At 36.3% G+C, this 20,003-nt stretch overlaps 2 protein-coding genes across 7 annotated transcripts in view; one reads left to right on the forward strand and one right to left on the reverse strand.

Annotated features, from left to right (window-relative positions):
• LOC136883564 (rRNA N6-adenosine-methyltransferase ZCCHC4) overlaps positions 1-5,674 on the reverse strand; it is a 155,760-nt gene extending 150,086 nt beyond the window's left edge. Inside the window, exons 1-2 of one of the 6 annotated variants that reach the window (XM_067155968.2) lie at positions 5,569-5,674; positions 2,786-2,863 (exon numbers count right to left, since the gene is read on the reverse strand). In XM_067155968.2, the coding sequence (XP_067012069.2) occupies positions 2,786-2,849 (64 nt within the window). In that variant the 5' untranslated portion in view covers positions 2,850-2,863; positions 5,569-5,674. The other 5 variants (XM_068229939.1, XM_068229936.1, XM_067155960.2 and 2 more) reach the window with 5 other exon arrangements.
• Positions 5,644-20,003, forward strand: part of LOC136883581 (ras-related protein Rab-28) — a 63,144-nt gene continuing 48,784 nt past the window's right edge. The window contains exons 1-2 of the mRNA XM_067155981.2: positions 5,644-5,870; positions 18,116-18,301. Of these exons, the coding sequence (XP_067012082.1) occupies positions 5,796-5,870; positions 18,116-18,301 (261 nt within the window). The 5' untranslated portion in view covers positions 5,644-5,795. The remainder of the gene's footprint in view (positions 5,871-18,115; positions 18,302-20,003) is intronic.

The following is a 20,003-nucleotide window of genomic DNA, read 5'->3' on the forward strand; positions in this document are numbered from 1 at the left end:
CCCTTGGTAAGTTATTCCATCCCTAACTCCCCTTCCTATAAATGAATATTTGCCCCAGTTTGTCCTCTTGAATTCCAACTTTATCTTCATATTGTGATCTTTCCTACTTTTATAAACGCCACTCAAACTTATTCGCCTACTAATGTCATTCCACACCATCTCTCCGCCGACAGCTCGGAACATACCACTTGCACTTATTGTACATACTGTACATATTGTAAACTGTGTAAATAACATAAGACAATTGTGTTTAGTATTAAGTTAGTTTACTATAAGTTCCAATGTTTATAGTTTTAATTCTTGACCTTAGGATTAATATAGGCTGAAGATGCCCATAATTAGGGCGAAATATGTCCCTAACTGGTGTGTTTCATTCATGTAGAATTTAACCACTAAAAATATATATTTGTATTGAAAAGGTGGACACAATAATTTTAATCTTGAAAGTGTTTACATACCACTTAGTCGAGCAGCTCCTCTTCTTTCTCCCAAGTCTTACCAGCCCAAACTTTGCAACATTTTTGTAACGCTACTCTTTTGTCGGAAATCACCCAGAACAAATCGAGCTGCTTTTCTTTGGATTTTTTCCAGTTCTTGAATCAGGTAATCCTGGTGAGAGTCCCATACAATGGAACCATACTCTAGTTGGGATCTTACCAGAGACTTATATGCCCTCTCCTTTACATCCTTACTACAACCCCTAAACACCCTCATAACCATGTGCAGAGATCTGTCTGTACCCTCTATTTACAATCCCATTTATGTGATTACCCCAATGAAGATCTTTCCTTATAGTAACACCTAGATACTTACAATGATCCCCAAAAGGATCTTTCACCCCATCAACGCAGTAATTAAAACTGAGAGGACTTTTCCTATTTGTGAAACTCACAACCTGAATTTTAACCCCGTTTATCAACATATCATTGCCTGCCGTCCATCTCACAACATTTTCGAGGTCACGTTGCAGTTGCTCACAATCTTGTAACTTATTTATTACTCTATAGAGAATAACATCATCCGCAAAAAGCCTTACCCCTGATTCCACCCCTATACTCATATCATTTATATATATATATATATAAGAAAACATAAAGGTCCGATAATACTGCCTTGAGGAATTCTCCTCTTAATTATTACAGGGTCAGATAAAGCTTCACCTACTCTAATTCTCTGAGATCTATTTTCTAGAAATATAGCAACCCATTCAGTCACTCTTTTGTCTAGTCCAACTGCACTCATTTTTGCCAGTAGTCTCCCATGATCCACCCTTTGTCAGCTGATGATGACCAAATAGTCGAAACTGGTGCTGATGTAAGTCTACATTTACAACAAACAGTATTGACAGGTGGAATTTCTTTCTTATCTATATACGTGTCCAACACAAACACCAACAAATACCTACGGGGTCTTTATGGACACAAGTATGGAATGAAAGTAAACACAACATAAACTGAGACAATGAAAATTAGCAGGGAGAATACTAGGTGCAACATACAACTGCAAGACCAACAGGTTAAGGTAGTAAACCAATTCAGATATCCAGGTAGCACGATGGCTAGTAATCCCAGGGAAAAACCAGAAGTACTGAATAGAGGAACCAAAGGGTCCAATTTCTACAGTCTCGTGTGAAACTTACAGTGGGACAGGAAGGTTCCCCGACTTTTTTATACAATTTGCTTTACATCTTACCGACACAGATAGTTCTTATGGCGACGATGGGACAGAAAAGGGCTAGGTGATGATGATGATGCTTGCTGTTTAAAGGGGCCTAACATCTAGGTCATCAACCCCTAATGGTATGAAATGATAAAAGTCCAAAATCCGCCACTGACCAGAATTTAAAATGTGAGGACGAAGAATGAATGGATATGAGTTTAAAACAATCAGTGGAACCGACCCACAGTGCCTCACCTGCACAGAAGCTGATGAAGAACAATAGTATTACTGACCAAGGGACTGCTTCTATAGTATGATACTGAATTAATGATGCTTGCAGTCGAAAGGCGTCCAAAATCCAAGTCATCGGCCCCTCAAAGTGGTACTTATCACTAGGAAAGTAGAACCATGGTATTTGTCACGTTGCGGTATTAATCAAAAGTAATGTAGACTTGCGGTATTCCACACATTATGGTACTACTCACAGGTAATGAAATTTGCACATGGAATACAGACCTATGGTGTTTTGCACATTGTGGCACCATTTACAAGCAACGCAAACCTATGGTGTTCATCACGTAAGTGAACTAACCATATTCATCATATAATGGGTACTAATCACAGGTACTGTAAAAACCGGCAACACACTACTAATCACAAACCTGTTTGGTACCTAACATAGTGGTACTACGCGCAAATAAAAGCGACCCACGATGTTCCCTGCGTGATGGTACTAATTACAAGTAGATTCATGGTTCTAATACAATCAACCCTTGGTCGTCCTTTTTAGTCACTTCTTATGACAGGCAGGGGATACCGTGAGTGTATTCTTCATCTACGTCCCCCACCCACAGAGGGTAAAAAGGGCTAGGAGTGGGAAGGAAGTGACTGTGGCCTCAACTGAGGTACAGTCCCAGCATTTTCCTGATGTGAAAATGGGGAAACCACAGAAAACCATCTTTACGGCTGCCGACAGTGGAGTTTGAACCCACTATCTCCTGAATGCAAGCTCACAGCTACGCGACCATAATCGCATGGCCAACTCAACTTTCTTCTGTGTATGTCATTTGATGTAAGGCCCTACATGTTACAACAATGAAATACAGTAGTAATCTTTTACACTTACCATGAGGGCAGTGAGGGTGAGAATCCAGGTCATCCATTATAACATCTAGATACTGGTCTTCCATTGTGGCAGATCACTCTGTGAATTAAACATAGCTCATAGTTAGTTTCTCCTCCTCACTTGAGTGGTTTCTCATCTGTAGCTGAAAAGTTTCTAAGCATTCAAGAATTTAAAACAAAGTTGTGAAAAAGAATAAACAATGACAGATCAGTGTGGGAAAAGGAAGCAGAAGAAATAAAGTCAACGATGCACATAAAAACCAGAAAGGACAATCTCCACATCTTCAAACATCTTTTACTTATGTCTCTTCTCAGCCCCCAACAAGCTTGTTTCTGCTTCACAGGTTCATCAGGAGGCCAGCCTTCAACACTCACTTAGGAGCTGTCTTGACAGATGTTTTGTATTATTTTTACAAGTTACTTTTATGTCGCACCGACACAGATAGGTCTTATGGCGATGATGGGATAGAAAAAGGCTAGAAATGAGAAGGAAGCGCCCATGGCCTTACTTGAGGTGCAGTTCCAGCATTTGCCTGGTGTGAAAATGGGAAACAACGGAAAACCAGGGCTCCACGGGAGTGGGGTTCAAACCCACTATCTCCAGGATGCAAGCTTACAGCTGCGCGCCCCTAACTGCACGGTCAACTTGCCCGGTCTTGACAGATCTTGATGTGGGAAGTGTGGGTTAAAAAGAAAACCAGACAAACCTTTCCATTATTTACATTGACCCATTGGGTTTCTTCCCTCCTTTTGCATTTCTCCTGTTTCCTAGTCTTTCACCACCAGTGTTCCTTTTTATCTTTTTCCCTTTTCTAGTGTGTATCTGGGTTTCTTTTTTCTATTCTATCCAGATCAAGAACAAATTCAGTTCTACTCAGCATTAAGAAAGGACAAAAGTTTGACCAGGGAAGGGCAATATATCTAGGCCTATGGTACTAAGGCAGAACTTTATTTTTCAGGAGACACTTTTAAAAGTTGGTGACCGAGTTCGATAGCTGCAGTCGCTTAAGTGCGGCCAGTATCCAGGAGTCGGGAGATAGTGGGTTCGAGCCCCACTGTCGGCAGCCCTGAAGATGGTTTTCCGTGGTTTCCCATTTTCACACCAGGCAAATGCCGGGGCTGTACCTTAATTAAGGCCACGGCCGCTTCCTTCCACTTTCTAGGCCTCTCCTATCCCATTGTCGCCATAAGACCTATCTGTGTCAGTGCGACGTAAAGCAAATAGAAAAAAAAAAAAAAAGTGGCGAGCTCACTGAAATTCATACTGTATTTCAATGATATCTAAACTGAAGTGACATGCATTTGTGAATGTAGTAACAAGAAGAAACAAGTTTTATTCTTATTTATTCAGAAAGTTCATGGAACAAATCACTCAGTTGCCTCAATATCTATGCACTGAACATATCGGAATCTTTATTTTGGGAATGCGTATTCTATGGGCACCGAAAGCATATCAGGCTTTGCCTCATACTCTTCGACACAAAATCTACTATTATTTTGCAAACTGTCAGCCTACTTAATTTTACTATTTTAGCGGTCTCAGTAACTAATCCTTTACCCAACTTATTCCTTACTACATAGTCACGAACATTACGTACAGGTGTCTGGGATTCTTTGCTGAGGGTTCCGGTTACATGAACGATGTTGATCCACGAAATATCACTACGATATTGTTGCTACTGCTTGGTAATTCTTTTTCATTAATAACAGAGAGGGAACAGGCTGCTGTCCTTCCTGCAATCTCCCCATGTTCACTACAGGCCAAAGTAAACTAACTGAATGACTAATTAACTATCTCACTGACTAATATTAAATAATTAATAATAATAATAATAATAATAATAATAATAATAATAATAATAATAATAATAATAATAATAATGGCATGTGACCTCCGGAGAGGCCTGGTGCAGCACTTTAGAGATGTCGCCGTATAGGCAACCTGCACGTATGTGAGAATTGGGCCCAACCTACAATGAATTCTAATGATGAAGACAAAACTAATAGCATGCTAACCATTTAGCCATGGAGCTGGATATTAAATAACTAATAAATATATACCGATTCACACCTTCACATATATTGTAAAAACAGATACGGTACGTATTATAGCACCCCGTCTCTCACACCAGTAACTTTTTCTAAACGACGATATTAATGACCACACTAATAAATCACTTAAGAGGGATTTGAATAGGATAGGGCGGGGAAGCACTTCAATAAAAAGGACCGAGCTGAGAGCGGCTTCGCTTTGCTAGCAAGTGGAACGTTATGGGTTATGGCCGAGGCCACTTTTTAGCATAGAAGCCTTTGAGGTTATGAGCTCTTTTAAAAACGTTTCTGAGAAAATTAATAAAGAGTAGACAGACAGACAGACAGACATACATGCATACCAAAGTAAGTCGAAATTCTGAAGGAACTACAGTACATGTCAATATTTATATGGAAACATTTAAAATTGCATGAGCCACATGCATTTGTATACAGGTTCAGGTTGCCATGTGTTGGCTATGAGATTACAGATTCAAAGATCACACCGCCTTTTTGGCTTCAAGATATTCCACATCCACATGCTTTTTTGAAGTGCACCATTTTTATTTTCCCATTCTTCCCCAGTTCATTTATACGACTTGGCGTAATATACATCTTTACGTCTTAATACATTTGACTTACCATGTGATCACCAAAGCACTTAATAATTGTATTCTTTACTCCCTTGTGTTAACAGCGACGAGCTAGAAAGAGGAGGAAAGACAATTTCATGTTCATCTGTTTAGTGTTTACCCTCCTCCGCTACTCTTTGCAGCTTTTGGCACTTCCCATTACAGCCACTTATTCTCTTTGATTGCAGCTGTTCGCCCAGCTGCTGTCACTCACACGGCACCGGTAGACATCCAATCCTAACCTATTACCGCAATGTAGCTATGTTTCAGAGTAATTGCTGTTCGGTTAAATCTGCTGTACAGCGTGACTTACATGATTATAGCTGAAGCACATGATATGGTATAACGATGTCAGATTCTGACAACGAGTCTGCGGAAACGCAGTTAAAGATTGTCATAGTTGGTGAACCGGGCAGTGGAAAGGTACCTACTTGTGTGTTGTTCATTTGAACTATTTTTGACTAAGTTTCGCATTCCTCGACGTTTGCAATTAACTGTAATTGGTAATCACCTGTGATATACTATTATTGGCAGTAGCTGATTAAAATATCACATGCGAATTATTTTTCTACAACTGCAATTGAACTCTTGGCCTCCAAGGAAAAATAAGTATTCGTAATTTATTCTTGTTGTGTGGGATAGCCCATTTCCACATATTGCTATATACATTTATTTCATTATAAGTAACGTTTAGATAGCTGGTTCATATTGAGAAAAGTTAAAGTTTTTACCATATATTTTGAATACTTTATAAAGTTTTTTTTAGGACAGGCGTGTACCGTACATAGTCTCTATCATGGGTTACAGCACATATTAGTGTTAAATGTTGTGCTTATTTGTGTGTTAAATAGATCATAATGGTTTTAAGATTAAACAATAGTAAATTTGGATGACCATTTGTAAATATTACAATACGGTATTAACAAAACATCAAAATATGTATATACCTGACTATTTCGCTGCACATACAGCTTTCTTTACTGGTACTGCACATTGTGTCTTCTTTTGTTACTTGTGAGGTCCAGGACTGATACAAAAGAATGACAAGCATTATGTTTGTGAAGACTGAATATCTTGGCAAACTCTAAATGTGTGCCATAACCAAAATATCCTCTTCGTCATCCAAGGCTTTTGATAGGTTAAATCATGGGAGAATGCTGATGAAAATGAGGGCTGTTGGACTAGATAAAAGAGTGATTAAATGGGTGGTTAGTGCATTGGGGGTTGGTCGTACCGATAAATAATTTGAAAAAAGTAATTTGGTATTTTGCACCATTGTCATTTTATCAGTTGCTGTAGTTAGCCCATCAGATCGCTTAGTAGGTGAATTCAAATGAGCTGTGAGAAGCAGTGTTGCTAAATCTAGCTGTGGCGGGAGAGATTTGGACATGGACCTCCAAGCTGACAAGTTCGCGCCATAGCAATTGCGCCTCGGTGACACCGGCTAAAACCCATGGTGTGTTTGTGTTTAATGCTGATTTCTTGGCATGGCTCTCAAGCTGATCATAAGCCACATGCAGATTTAGCAACGCTGCCTCGCAAAGGCCATTTTAATTCATCTGCAAAGCAGTCTGGTTGGGTATCTTCAGCAGCTGATAAAATGACAACAGTACAAAATATCAGATATTTATCAGTACAACCAACCCTCTAACACTCGTATACCCAGTTCATGATTTTTCCAACCACCCAGTATAGACCCATAAGATAATGACTGTTGGGAAAACCAGTCATCAAAATTAACTATCAGGATCACAACATCCAGCCAATCAAGTAACAGAAAAAGACAAAGCCAATTAGGGAACTCGCCAATTATGTTGAAATAACATAAGATCGGCACTGTGACCTTGGACGTGATGGTCCATTTCATAATTTAGTTACAAACAGTGCTTTCAGGCGAGCAGAACTTCACAAGTCATTATCTGGAATTTTGTCACAAATGCTAACCTAACCATCACTGCTAGCAAGTGTCTGCGAGGTTTGGATCACGTAGCTATCAGCTAACCCACTGTTGGGAGCCCTGAAGATGGTTTTCTGTGGATTCCCATTTTAATACCAGGCAAAGGCCACAGTCTCTTCCTTTCCTCCATCGTATGCAGTAGCCATGCTTCTTGGTGGGTGTGCTATTTACCAAATGATGAGCCCAATTTAGCACACAGGGGCAAAACGCTGGCAACCAGGAATGAGTTAGCTGGAAAATTTATAATGTCCAATAACGGACCAACTACATTGGTATTTCTGTAACATGTTTAACTTGTAATGTTGAATTACGATATTCCCAATTTCACTCAATCCAGTGAGTTGTAACCCCCAAGTAGCTATGTTTAGATACGGAAGACCAAAAATACGCCATGAGACCAACAAATTTATGCACGTTTCAGTTCATCTAATAATTTTGAACTTTCTACATCGTAGAACTTGGGTTTTTTTTACTGTGTCTCTAGAGGGAAGATAGTAAGTGTGAGACATGAGAGCTCTCGTAAAACCCTCTTCCAGACCATGATCAGAGACATTGTTGACCGGCCTACTGCCCTGTACAATCCACTTCACTAGTTTATTCCTCATTTCAATTTCCTTATTAAAGGACAAAGGCTCTTCACTATAAGGTGCTCCAACTGAGATGAACTAGTAGCGACATTGACAGACGCAGATACACTTTGGAAAGGATGAATATGTTTGAGATGATATTGAAGATTACTTGTACTTCCAGTATAACTGAACAATTTTCTGCATTTCTTACAAAACACTGTCTTTCTGTCTGTCACCTTACCACAATCGTTTAGTTTAAATCTGAAACTTTCACCAAATTTTCCTTGCATCAGTTCATAAGCCATATTTGTACTGTCTTCTGAATAACAGCCACACATGAACTGAGCTTGAAGTTGTCACTTTTTCTACTGTTTCTTTCTGGCAATTGGTATCTGCCCATTCGCACATTACATGAAAATTTCTGGAAATTCTTTAACCTTTCGTCGGTCATGCCGTATATGTGTGATATACAGAGTCTTTCATCACATCGTATTTCTTAAACGATAAAGCTCCATTGGTCCATGCTTTTCAGTGGCTGCTTATCGCTGCTCTGGGAATTCCCTGTTGAGATTCCCTGTCTTTCTGTCCACACATTTCCTATTAGCCTTATCTTTGCATTATATCTTGTGGGATACAGCGGCATTGCATCCTTGTGAAGTTCACCATCACTGAATGTGAATATATAAGTTTACAGTCTTCCAATGACCAACTCCACACGAACTGAGAATTAAGATGTCACTTCTTGTACTGTTTATTTCTTTCTGGCAATTGATATCTGCCCATTCACACATTTACTGGAAATTCCTTAATGAGAGTTCCTTCAAGTACCTTCCCCTTCCCCCACCCATTATGTCGCCTGACTGTGTTTTGTAAAGGTCCGCAAATACTGTCTACTACAGTAGCCTATCCGGTATTTCCTTTCAAATAATTTGTAAAAGCGATGGTCATAACCCTCGTTTTAGAAGGAAGCAATTAATGAGATATTATTGCTTTTACCTTTCTGAAAGAAAGGCATGAGCATCGGCTTACTTCAATCAATCAGTCAATCAGTCTATACTGATCTGCATTTAGGGCAGTCACCCAGGTGGCAGATTCCCTATCTGTTGTTTTCCTATCCTTTTCTTAAATAATTTCAATGACATTGGAAATTTATTGAACATCTTCCTTGGTAAGTTATTCCAATCCATAACTCCCCTTCCTATAAATGAATATTTGCCCTAATTTGTCCTCTTGTATTCCAACTTTATCTTCATATTGTGATCTTTCCTATTTTTAAAGACGCCACTCAAACTTATTCGTCTACTAATGTCATTCCACGCCATTTCTCCGCTGACAGCTCGGAACATACCATGACATCCACACAAACTTCAGTATAGCCTACGGCACCAGCTTTACATTAAAAAGAACCAGGCCATATGTAAATTCTTCAAAATTTATAAGCATATAAATAGAAACTTCAAGAATCAACGACCACTGCCAATGCTCAACTTTCTTTAAGTTTTTAATAACGCGCCCTTTGACAATCAAATGGAATGTACTTTCTGATTTTTATCTTTATTGTAATATCTTTTAATATCAGTGTTGTAACCTTCAAATGGATGTCACCCTTTTAGACTCAATTATTAACACAATATTGTTAAGTAATAGTATACCACATTTTATTTTGTATTAGTTGTTTAACGATCTCCAATCCATTTTACAAGATATAATTTTTAACAGTACAGTATTCATAAGTCATTCCCAATCAGGTACCTGATCTATTCATAAGGTAAAATATAGCTGATGATGCCTACAATTGATAGGCGAAACATCTAATGTATCAATTTTATGCTAATATTTTGATAAGGACAAAGTCTTAACTTTTAAGATTGTATTGTATTGAATAGGTGGGAGAACAATATAAACATTCTAGTGTTACTTAATACAAATACTTTCAATACGGACCCAAGAATTAATTTTATCACGTGTAATATTAAAGCCAACCAGGCAAACGTTAAAATGAATAAGTATTTGAACCTTAGAATAAAGATCGGTAAAATCTCAAAAGACATAACATTTCTCAAGGACTGCCTGAAACTAGGGCTAATACCCAAGTTCCTTAAACCACTACAAAGGAAAAACATTCCATACCAAAAGTCAAACAGCACTCAAAATAAAGTAAACAACATATGGCTGAGAATTGAAATTAAACAAATGTATAAGAAAAAAATCATTCCTAAATTTACAATTATACCGGACGCATTTGACCACCTCACACCATTCATCTCCACTTGAATGGAGTTCTTTTCTTAGGTACACCGACTATAAACCGACTACTATATTAGATAGAAAACAAAAGACACTAAACCACAAGCTAACTTGTTTACAAAAAGCCGATCCCAAAGCCCTCAATCAGAACAGGAACACTAGGCTTTCTACCCCTTTGTTGACAAACATTCCCACTACAATTAACATACCTGATAGTTTTCTCAGATAGTGAAATGGTTCTCCTCAATAAAGGCATAAAATATAACTGGCCTAATCCACAAATGATCGAAGATATAATCACTACCATCGCTGAGACCGAATCTAATGTTAACACACAGATTCCCTTAGAGAAACAAAATGATGTAAAATACGAAATAAAAAAGAAAATACCTACACTCGTCAATGATATATTAGCTAACAATAATTCTAACATATCAAAACAAAACCTAAAACTAAAATTAACAACAATACTGTCATAGTAACTAAGGCTGATAAAGGCAATACAACAGTTTTAATGAATAAACAAGACTACATCGAAAAAACAGAAGATTTTTTCTCCAATAAAACCGACACAACAATTGATAAAGATCCCATAGTATACAACGCAGTCTAAAAACACTCCTTAAAAATTCAATATTCCTACCAAATGAACTAGACTATCAAAAAATGATCACTATGAATCCGAAACTACCTACAGCAAGATCATTACCTAAAATACGCAAGGATACCCCCATCAGACCAATAATCAATAGCAGAAACAGTCCCACTTATAAAACTTCTCAATTCCTTCACAAGTTCTTAAAAAACATTTTAAATTTCACAATGCAAATCCCATCAAAAATTCTATCGAACTTTGCGAAACTTTAAACAAATTCAATTTACAACCAAATCGCGTTTTATGTTTGTTTGACATCACGAATATGTACTCAAATATACCCGTCAATGAAACTATTACCATAATAAAAAACAACCTTTCCAATCATAGCACATTAAGTAAAATTGAAATAGATGAATTCATAAAGCTACTAAGTTTTGTTTTACACAATAATTACTTTACTTTCAACAACAAAATATATAAACAAGAAGGCTTAGCGATGGGAGACCCAATCTTCGGCATTTTAGCGGACATCTACATGGACAATCTAGAATACAACAAAATAGTAAAAAACATCAACGGACTCAGTTTATGGCTTCGTTTTGTCGATGATACATTAGCAATTATCAATAAACAACTTAACAATAGTGATAACATCCTAACGTTCCTAAACAATTTAGACGATAATATAAAGTTCACAAAGGAAAATGAAAACAATAGCTCAATCAATTTTCTAGACATCAAAATCACGCGAGTTGTAGACAAATTTGATTTCCAAATTTACCGCAAGCCTTTATTTACAATAAATAAACTTGATATTTCCACCTATTCAATACAATTTTAATGCTGTTATTCAATTACAACATATTAAATTTCACAGGACTAGTTTCGACGCGGATTTGAGTCATCTTCAATTTTTTCAGAAAATAGGCAACCTTAAAATTCATGACATGTCTTAAAATGTTTGGCATGAAATCCAGTTAAATCTATAATTAAAACCTTAACTCATTAAAAACTATTATGACAAGTAAAAGACTTGCTAGTCAGTCGTATGATAAAAGTTCATTGGTTAAATGATATTCTTATGATCATGCAGTTGTGGAGTCCTTAAATTTGTTGGGCGATAGATAAAATATTGTGTTCCATTTCACTACAACTTGTATACTGCTGAAACATCTCGAAAAACGTGAAGGTTGGTCATATGGAATTTTCTGCATAAAATCTTCTATGTCTTAGGCCTATGAGGTGGAAACATTAAAGTAGTTTCTTGTGATGTTTGTGAAACCAATGTTTCCTGGTTCAATGCGGAACCTCAAAATGCCGTGAGACCATGCTATTGCTAGCCGCTCTCAATGAACAATTAATAATTGAAATGAATTGAAATAAATTAACAATTCATTGAGCGCGGCTAGCAATAGCATCGTCTCACGGCATTTTGAGGTTACGCATTGAACCAGGAAACATTGGTTTCACAAACATCACAAGAAACTACTTTAATGTTTCCACCTCATAGGCCTAAGACATAGAAGATATTATGCAGAAAATTCCATATGACCAACCTTCACGTTTTTTGAGATGTTTCAGCAGTATACAAGTTGTAGTGAAAAGGAACACAATATTTTATCTATCGCCCAACAAATTTAAGGACTCCACAACTGCTTGATCATAAGAATATCATTTAACCAATGAACTTTTATCATACGACTGACTAGCAAGTCTTTTACTTGTCATAATAGTTTTTAATGAGTTAAGGTTTAACTGGATTTCATGCCAAACATTTTAAGACATGTCATGAATTTTAAGGTTGCCTATTTTCTGAAAAAAGCTGAAGATGACGCAAATCCGCGTCGAAACTAGTCCTGTGAAATTTAATATGTTGTAATTGAATAACAGCATTAAAATTGTATTGAATAGGTGGAAATATTAAGTTTATTTATTGTAATTCTTGGTTCAATACGGAAAAATGAAATTTCTTACGTTAGCCTTTATTTACTCCAATAACTATAAAAACCAAATCTTTGCACCCAAATTCCCATAAAAAAAGCCACTTATTACAGTTTAGTGTACAGGTCATTAAAAATCCCTCTTTCACCGAATAATCTAAAAAATGAATTAGATTTCATAAAAGAAACAGCCAGATTCAATGGGTTCAATCCAGATATGATCAACAAAATCATTAATAAAGTTATATTAAAATTAACCACAAACCTTTCTCCAGTTAAACCCAACAAACCAAAATTCATGAAGTTCACATTTACCAACCCAAAAATCCATCAAATTACCAATCCTTTAAAAAAACATGATGTAAAAATCGCTTACACAACGCAAAATACAAATCGAAATTTATTTTTTAATCATAACTCAGTCAATTCAACTAATAACAAATATTCAGACTCAGGTATATATAGACTCAGATGCTCAGTATGTAATTTTTCTTATGTTGGTCAAACTGGCCGCAGTTTCTCAACTAGATATGCAGAACATTATATTGCCCAAAAACATAATTTCTCTGCGATGAGTAACCACACGAAGGAAACAGGTCACAAATTTACGACAATAGATCAGGACCTACAAATCTTAAAAAGAATTGAAAAAGGTAAACTCATGACGGAATATGAAAACTTATACATCTTCCTAGATCAACAATTCAACAACGACAAAAACTTAAATGATGCAATAGATAATAAAAGTCCTCTTTATGAACAGATTCCAATTCTATTAAAAAAAAACATTCCTTCTGAATAGTAATTTTTATAAAATATTTAACACCAAATCAGTAAACACTCCCACCAATCCAACACCCCGCCCCTTCTCCCACTGCCGACAACTCCTCCTCACGCGCAGCGAATAGGCCCTTTAAAAAAACAATCCTCAAACTCAGCCCCCTCCACCAAGACTTCACAAATACAACACGCAAAATAAAAGCTCGGCGACTGCCAGTTGCTCTAAAGCCATCAACATGTTAACATCTCAGCGGTCAAAGGGGTAAGTGTCAACACTTTCCATTTAACTTCTACTATTCAGTACCTTTATTCCAATTATGATCTTTCATTAAATTCAAAATAACTTTTTAATTACAGAGTTTCATCACACACTTGGCTACCCACCGATTGACAACATTCCCTTTTGACTAATATGCTCAACTTGTTCAACAATAATAGCTACACCTATCACTACTCCAAAGAAGATGGCCTAATGACGTCCACACAAACTTCAATATAGCCTACGACACCAGCATTACAACTTATATTATCATCTTAAAAAGAACCAGGCCATATGTAAATTCTTCAAAATTTATAAGCATATAAATAGAAACTTCAAGAACCAACGACCACTACCAATGCTCAACTTTCTTTTAAGTTTTTAATAACACACCCTTTGACAATCAAATGGAATGTACTTTCTGATTTTTATCTTTATTATAATATCTCGAGAAGAACTAATTCATGCCAGAAGACAAACAGCTAAGGAATTTAGGACAATTAAAAGGAATTATCAAAAGGAAATGCTTAACACTATAGAGGAAACATTCAATCAGCATAAAACAAGAGACTATTACAAAACATTCAAGCAATATCAATCTAAGTTTACCCCTCACACACTTATGTTAAGAAATAAAAATGGAAAAATGGCACTCATTATTCAAGATAATGCTAACATCCTTGCAGAATACTTTAGAGTTACTTAATTGTGAGGATCCTATGGAACATTTAGAATTTGACCCTAATCCAAAAAATAAAACTCCATTACAAAAGATTATACCACCAGTTTACAATGAAGTGAAAACAGCAATTAATGCACTTAAAAACTACAAAGCAGCAGGAGAGAATCAAATAGTAGCAGAAATATGGAAGAATGCTAATGATCAGACTATTCGAAACCTACATAAATACATCATTGATATTTGGAACATGGAGAAGCTTCCCGAGGAATGGAATGCAGCGATAATCCACCCACTGTATAAGAAAGGTGATCGCTCCAATCCAAATAATTATCAGGGGATATCCTTGCTTGATATTACATACAAGATTTTGCCCAAGATTATATACACAAGAATCCAAGAACAACTCGACCAAGAACTTGGAGAATATCAGGGAGGATTTCGACCAGTTAGAAGCTGTGCAGATCAAATCATTAGTTTAAAATGGATAATGAAGCACCAAAGAGTTCGAAGTAAGGGTTTAGTCATCACGTTTGTAGATTTTAAAAAAAGCATACGACAGTATTCATTGTGAATCGTTATTAAAAAGCCTTAAAGAATTTGGCTTACACCAAAAACTTGTTAACCTCCTTAGTATGACTTTTAAAAATACGAAGGCAAAAGTTAAATTTAGAGGTGAATTATCAGAATCATTCGCTATAAGAACTGGACTTCGACAAGGAGACGGACTTTCACCATTGTTATTTAATTGTGCATTGGAGAAGGTTATGCGTGAATGGAACAAGAAATGCCAACCAACTATCAAGATCGGTAGAAATATTAAACTCAACTGCCTTGCTTTTACAGACGATTTAGCATTACTTGCAAATACAATAGAAGAGGCTAAATTTCAAATTAAACAATTAGAAATTATAGCCAAAAAATAATGGGATTACAAATTTCATTTAAAAAAACAGAAATGATGCCAACTTTTAAAGTTGATTTACCAGTTATTCAACTGAACAATTGTTCAGAAATTCAAATATCTTAGGGAAATAATAACATGGAACACAAATGAAAAAGAAGCAATAGAAAACAGAACAACTAAATTTAAACAAGCACAAACACTTACCTGGCTAACCTAAAAAAAAAAAATCTATTTCGATAAACGCTAAGCTGAAACACTATAATTCCATAGTTAAACCAGAGGCAACGTATGCTAGTGAAACATTTATTCAAATTAAATGTAAAATCTACAACAGACAAATTAAAGAAAACTGATAGAAGAATTCTTAAAACAATTATTAATAAAAAACACCAAGTTGATGGACAGTGGAGATTGTTGCCTAACAACATTGTCTATCGTGAATGTGAATCAATATTATCTACAATGCGTAAAAGAAGAATTTCCTTTTTCTGTCACATATCAAGATTACTAGACACCAGGATATTGAAACAACTATTTGATAATATTTTGAAAAATATAATCAATAATAATTGGTTCAAAGAAGTTCAGGATGATTTGGAAGAATTGGGTATAACTCGGCAACAAATCAAAGACAGAAAAGAGAAGAGGATTTTGAAGAACAAAAGCATAAGTCTCAAACTAAAAACAGTTGAACGGAAACAATGTACTATACCAATACAATGGTCCGTTATAGGACATTATAAATTTTCCAACTAACTCATTCTTGGTTGCCTGCGTTTCGCCCTCGTGTGCTAAGTTAGGCTCGTCAGTTGGGACTTAGCACACCACCCAAGACGCAAGGCTAGTGCATACCGTGGAGGCCACTGCATAGGCTATTTGAAGCCACCAGCAGTGCCAATGCACTATGAGAGCTATGTCTCATTTCCAAAAATAGATCCCTTCCTGGCCATTAAATGATGTAGATGTTGTACTATATCGGACACACAAAGGGCTTCCAGGTCGGAGAGGATGAGAAAGTTCTGGGAGAAGAAAAAGAAGAAATTAACTCAAATGTATAGATTTAAGTGCTCCAATGTGGGCATAAATATGTAAATAATAAATATCTTTTAATGTCAGTATTGTAACCTTCAAATGAATGTCACCCTTTTAGACACAATTATTAACACAATATTGTTAAGTAATAGTATACCACATTTTATTTTGTATTAGTTGTTTAACGATCTCCAATCCATTTTACAAGATATAGTTTTTAACAGTATTCATAAGTCATTCCCAATCAGGTACCTGATCTATTCATAAGGTAAAATATGGCTGATGATACCTACAATTGATAGGCAAAACATGTACCATCTAATGTATCAATTTTATGCTAATATTTTGATAAGGACAAAGTCTTAACTTTTAAGATTGTATTGTATTGAATAGGTGGGAGAACAATATAAACACTCTAGAGTTATTTAATACAAATACTTTCAATACGGACCCAAGAATGAATTTTATCACATGTAACATACCACTCAGTCGAGCAGCTCGTCTCCTTTCTCCCAGCCCAAACTTTGCAACATTTTCCAGAACAAATCGAGCTGCTTTTCCATGGATTTTTTCCAGTTCTTGAATCAAGTAATCCTGGTGAGAGTCCCATACACTGGAACCATACTCTATTTGGGGTCTTACTGGAGACTTATAAGCCCTCTCCTTTACATCCTTGCTACAACCCCTAAACACCCTCATAACCATGTGCAGAGATCTGTATCCTTCATTTACAATCCCATTTATATGATTACGCCAATGAAGGTCTTTCCTTATATTAACACCCAGATACTTACAATGATCCCCAAAAGGAACTTCACCCCATCAACACAGTAATTAAAACTCAGAGGACTTTTCCTATTTGTGAAACTCACAACCTGACTTTTAAACCCGTTTATCATCATACCATTGCCTACTGTCCATCTCACAACATTATCGAGGTCATTTTGCAGTTGCTCACAATCTTGTAACTTATTTATTGCTGTATAGAGAATAACATCATCCGCAAAAATCCTTACCTCTGATTCCAGTTCTTTACTCAAATCATTGATATATATATAAAACATAAAGGTCCAATAATACTGCCTTGAATTCCCCTCTTAATTATTACAGGGTCAGATAAAGCTTCGCCTACTCTAATTCTCTGAGATCTATTTGAATGACTTTAATGACCGCAGGCTTGCACACCAAACGACAAATAATAATACTCTGTACAGGTTTTGTGTCACGCAAAACAGTTATTTTTCCTTCACCACACTGTAATATTAATCAGTTTGATTAATCGATTAAAGCACATTGTATCTCAAATAATATTATAATATTTATAGGTCCACCTGTTCAATACTATAAATATTATAATATTATTTGAGATATGCGTCAACTTCAATACGGAACCAAAATGAGAATAGTTACTTGTAAAGCACATTGATCGGTTAATCTGTTTTTGATTAATTGGATCAGTTAATTGATTAAATCAACAGTTATTATTATTATTGTTGTTGTTGTTATTATTATTATTATTATTATTATTATTATTATTATTATTATTATTATTATTATTATTATTATTATTATTATTATTATTATTATTATTATTATTGCAGACAAGTCTGGCCTCAAGGTACTGCCATGGCGAGCTCAGCCGCCAGTGCTACCCAACAGCTGGTGTGGATTTTTTCTTATTATTATTATTATTGTTGCAGACAAGTCTGGCCTCAAGGTACTGCCATGGCGAGTTCAGCCGCCAGTACTACCCAACAGCTGGTGTGGATTTCTTTTTGAACAGAACTGTCCTCTCCGGTGGAAGAAACGTTACCCTGCAAATATGGGATGTTGGTGGACAGGCATTGGTGGGAAATATGCTTGACAAATATGTGTTTGGAGCCAATGTAAGTATAATTCAGACATTTTATCCAATTTTTCAATCTGAAAATCTGGGAGTAACACATAATCGCAGAGGATAGACCTTTTGCTCAATGAATGCAGGGCAGCAAATTACAGAAAATATATTTGTTACATCTGTATAAATGAAATTAAAATTTTTTTCTGTACACTTCAAATTTTGCCTCATACTTTTTCATCTCAGATTACATGTGCAAAGTGGGTTCAGTTTAATTTTTGTCCATCTCTGAGTTTGGTTGTTTGTAGAGTTGGGAGTAATTGAGTAAAAGTACGGTAATCAAATTAAGTTACTTGAAACAAGTACATTCTTAGTAATTTTTCCTTGTAATATAGATATTTTCACAAGAACATCTGCACGCATACTGTGTGTGACCATTGCACAAATAAAAAACTGCTTGGACTCATACTTTACGGAACACAACACATTCATAGGGATCATCACACAAAGTGGGCTAGATTAACAGTTATCAAATATAAAGATGGTGGTACAGAATGCTTAACGAATCTTTGATATTGAGTGTATTTCTGGGGATACCTAGCCCTTTCGAGATATTCGAAGTGTAGTAGCTCCCCTGCTACCGAATAACAATGTTTAACTGACTGACCGAGTTCGATAGCTGCATTACATAAAATCAGCTTCATGGTCCGTATCGCACTTCAATAGATTCACAATTAAGTATTTATGTTAATTTTAAGGACACTTCCTCTAAAGCATTACTTTGTCAATTTTTATATATTTTTTATCTAAACAGTGTTATGTGGCTGAAGATGTTGATAATATACGAAACATGTACCACTTTTGACCATTAAAAATTGCCTTAATCATTGTATCGACTAGGTGGAAAATAAATAAATACTTAATTGTGAATTCGATAGCTGCAGTCGCTCAAGTGCGGCCAGTATCCATTATTAAAATTATAAAATTCTTTTCTTAACAAAAGAATTTTATAATTTTAATATATTATCCTCAATACGGTTCCATTATGAGATTAATTACATGTAACAGTATACATTATTCGGAAGAGAGTGGGTTCGAGCCCCACTGTCGGCAGCCCTGAAGATGGTTTTCCGTGGTTTCCCATTTTCACACCAGGCAAATGCTGGGTCTGTACCTTAAATAAGGCCATGGCTGCTTCCTTCCCATTTCTAGCCGTTTCCTGTCCCATCGTCGCCATCAGACCTATCTGTGTCAGTGCGACGTAAAGCTACTTGAAAAAAAAACAAATTATTAACTGACCAGTGCTCAAGTGGGATATTGTAATATGGGAGGCATGGTTCATAAATATCTCTTTTTTTTTCTTTGTCCTCAATCACCTGGTCAAAACAAATAGTAGGATCCAACACTAAAGCATGGAGGAATGGCAATGATGACGGCTCTTCTATTCGACCACACAGTGAACTTGCCACTTCATCTCCCTAAATGCTGAAACTAGAGCTGATCTAACCCTGTGATGCCAGTTAAAGGTGTACAAATTGTACTTCAGGCTTGCCTGCCCCAAGCTGCTCTGCAACAAGCAAAGCAGCTTAGCTTGAGCGTCAGCGAAGCAAGAGTGCACGCGTACTGAGCTGCTAGTCATAGCAAACCAAAACCTGGGTTTCCCTAAGCCTGACAGGTTGCCTGGGACCCGTTCGGACTGTCGGGCTTGACAAGAGAGAACGTGAAGTTTGCTATCGATGCGACGTGATTGT

This window comes from Anabrus simplex, chromosome 1 (assembly GCF_040414725.1).
Source record: "Anabrus simplex isolate iqAnaSimp1 chromosome 1, ASM4041472v1, whole genome shotgun sequence".
Lineage (NCBI taxonomy): Eukaryota > Metazoa > Arthropoda > Insecta > Orthoptera > Tettigoniidae > Anabrus > Anabrus simplex.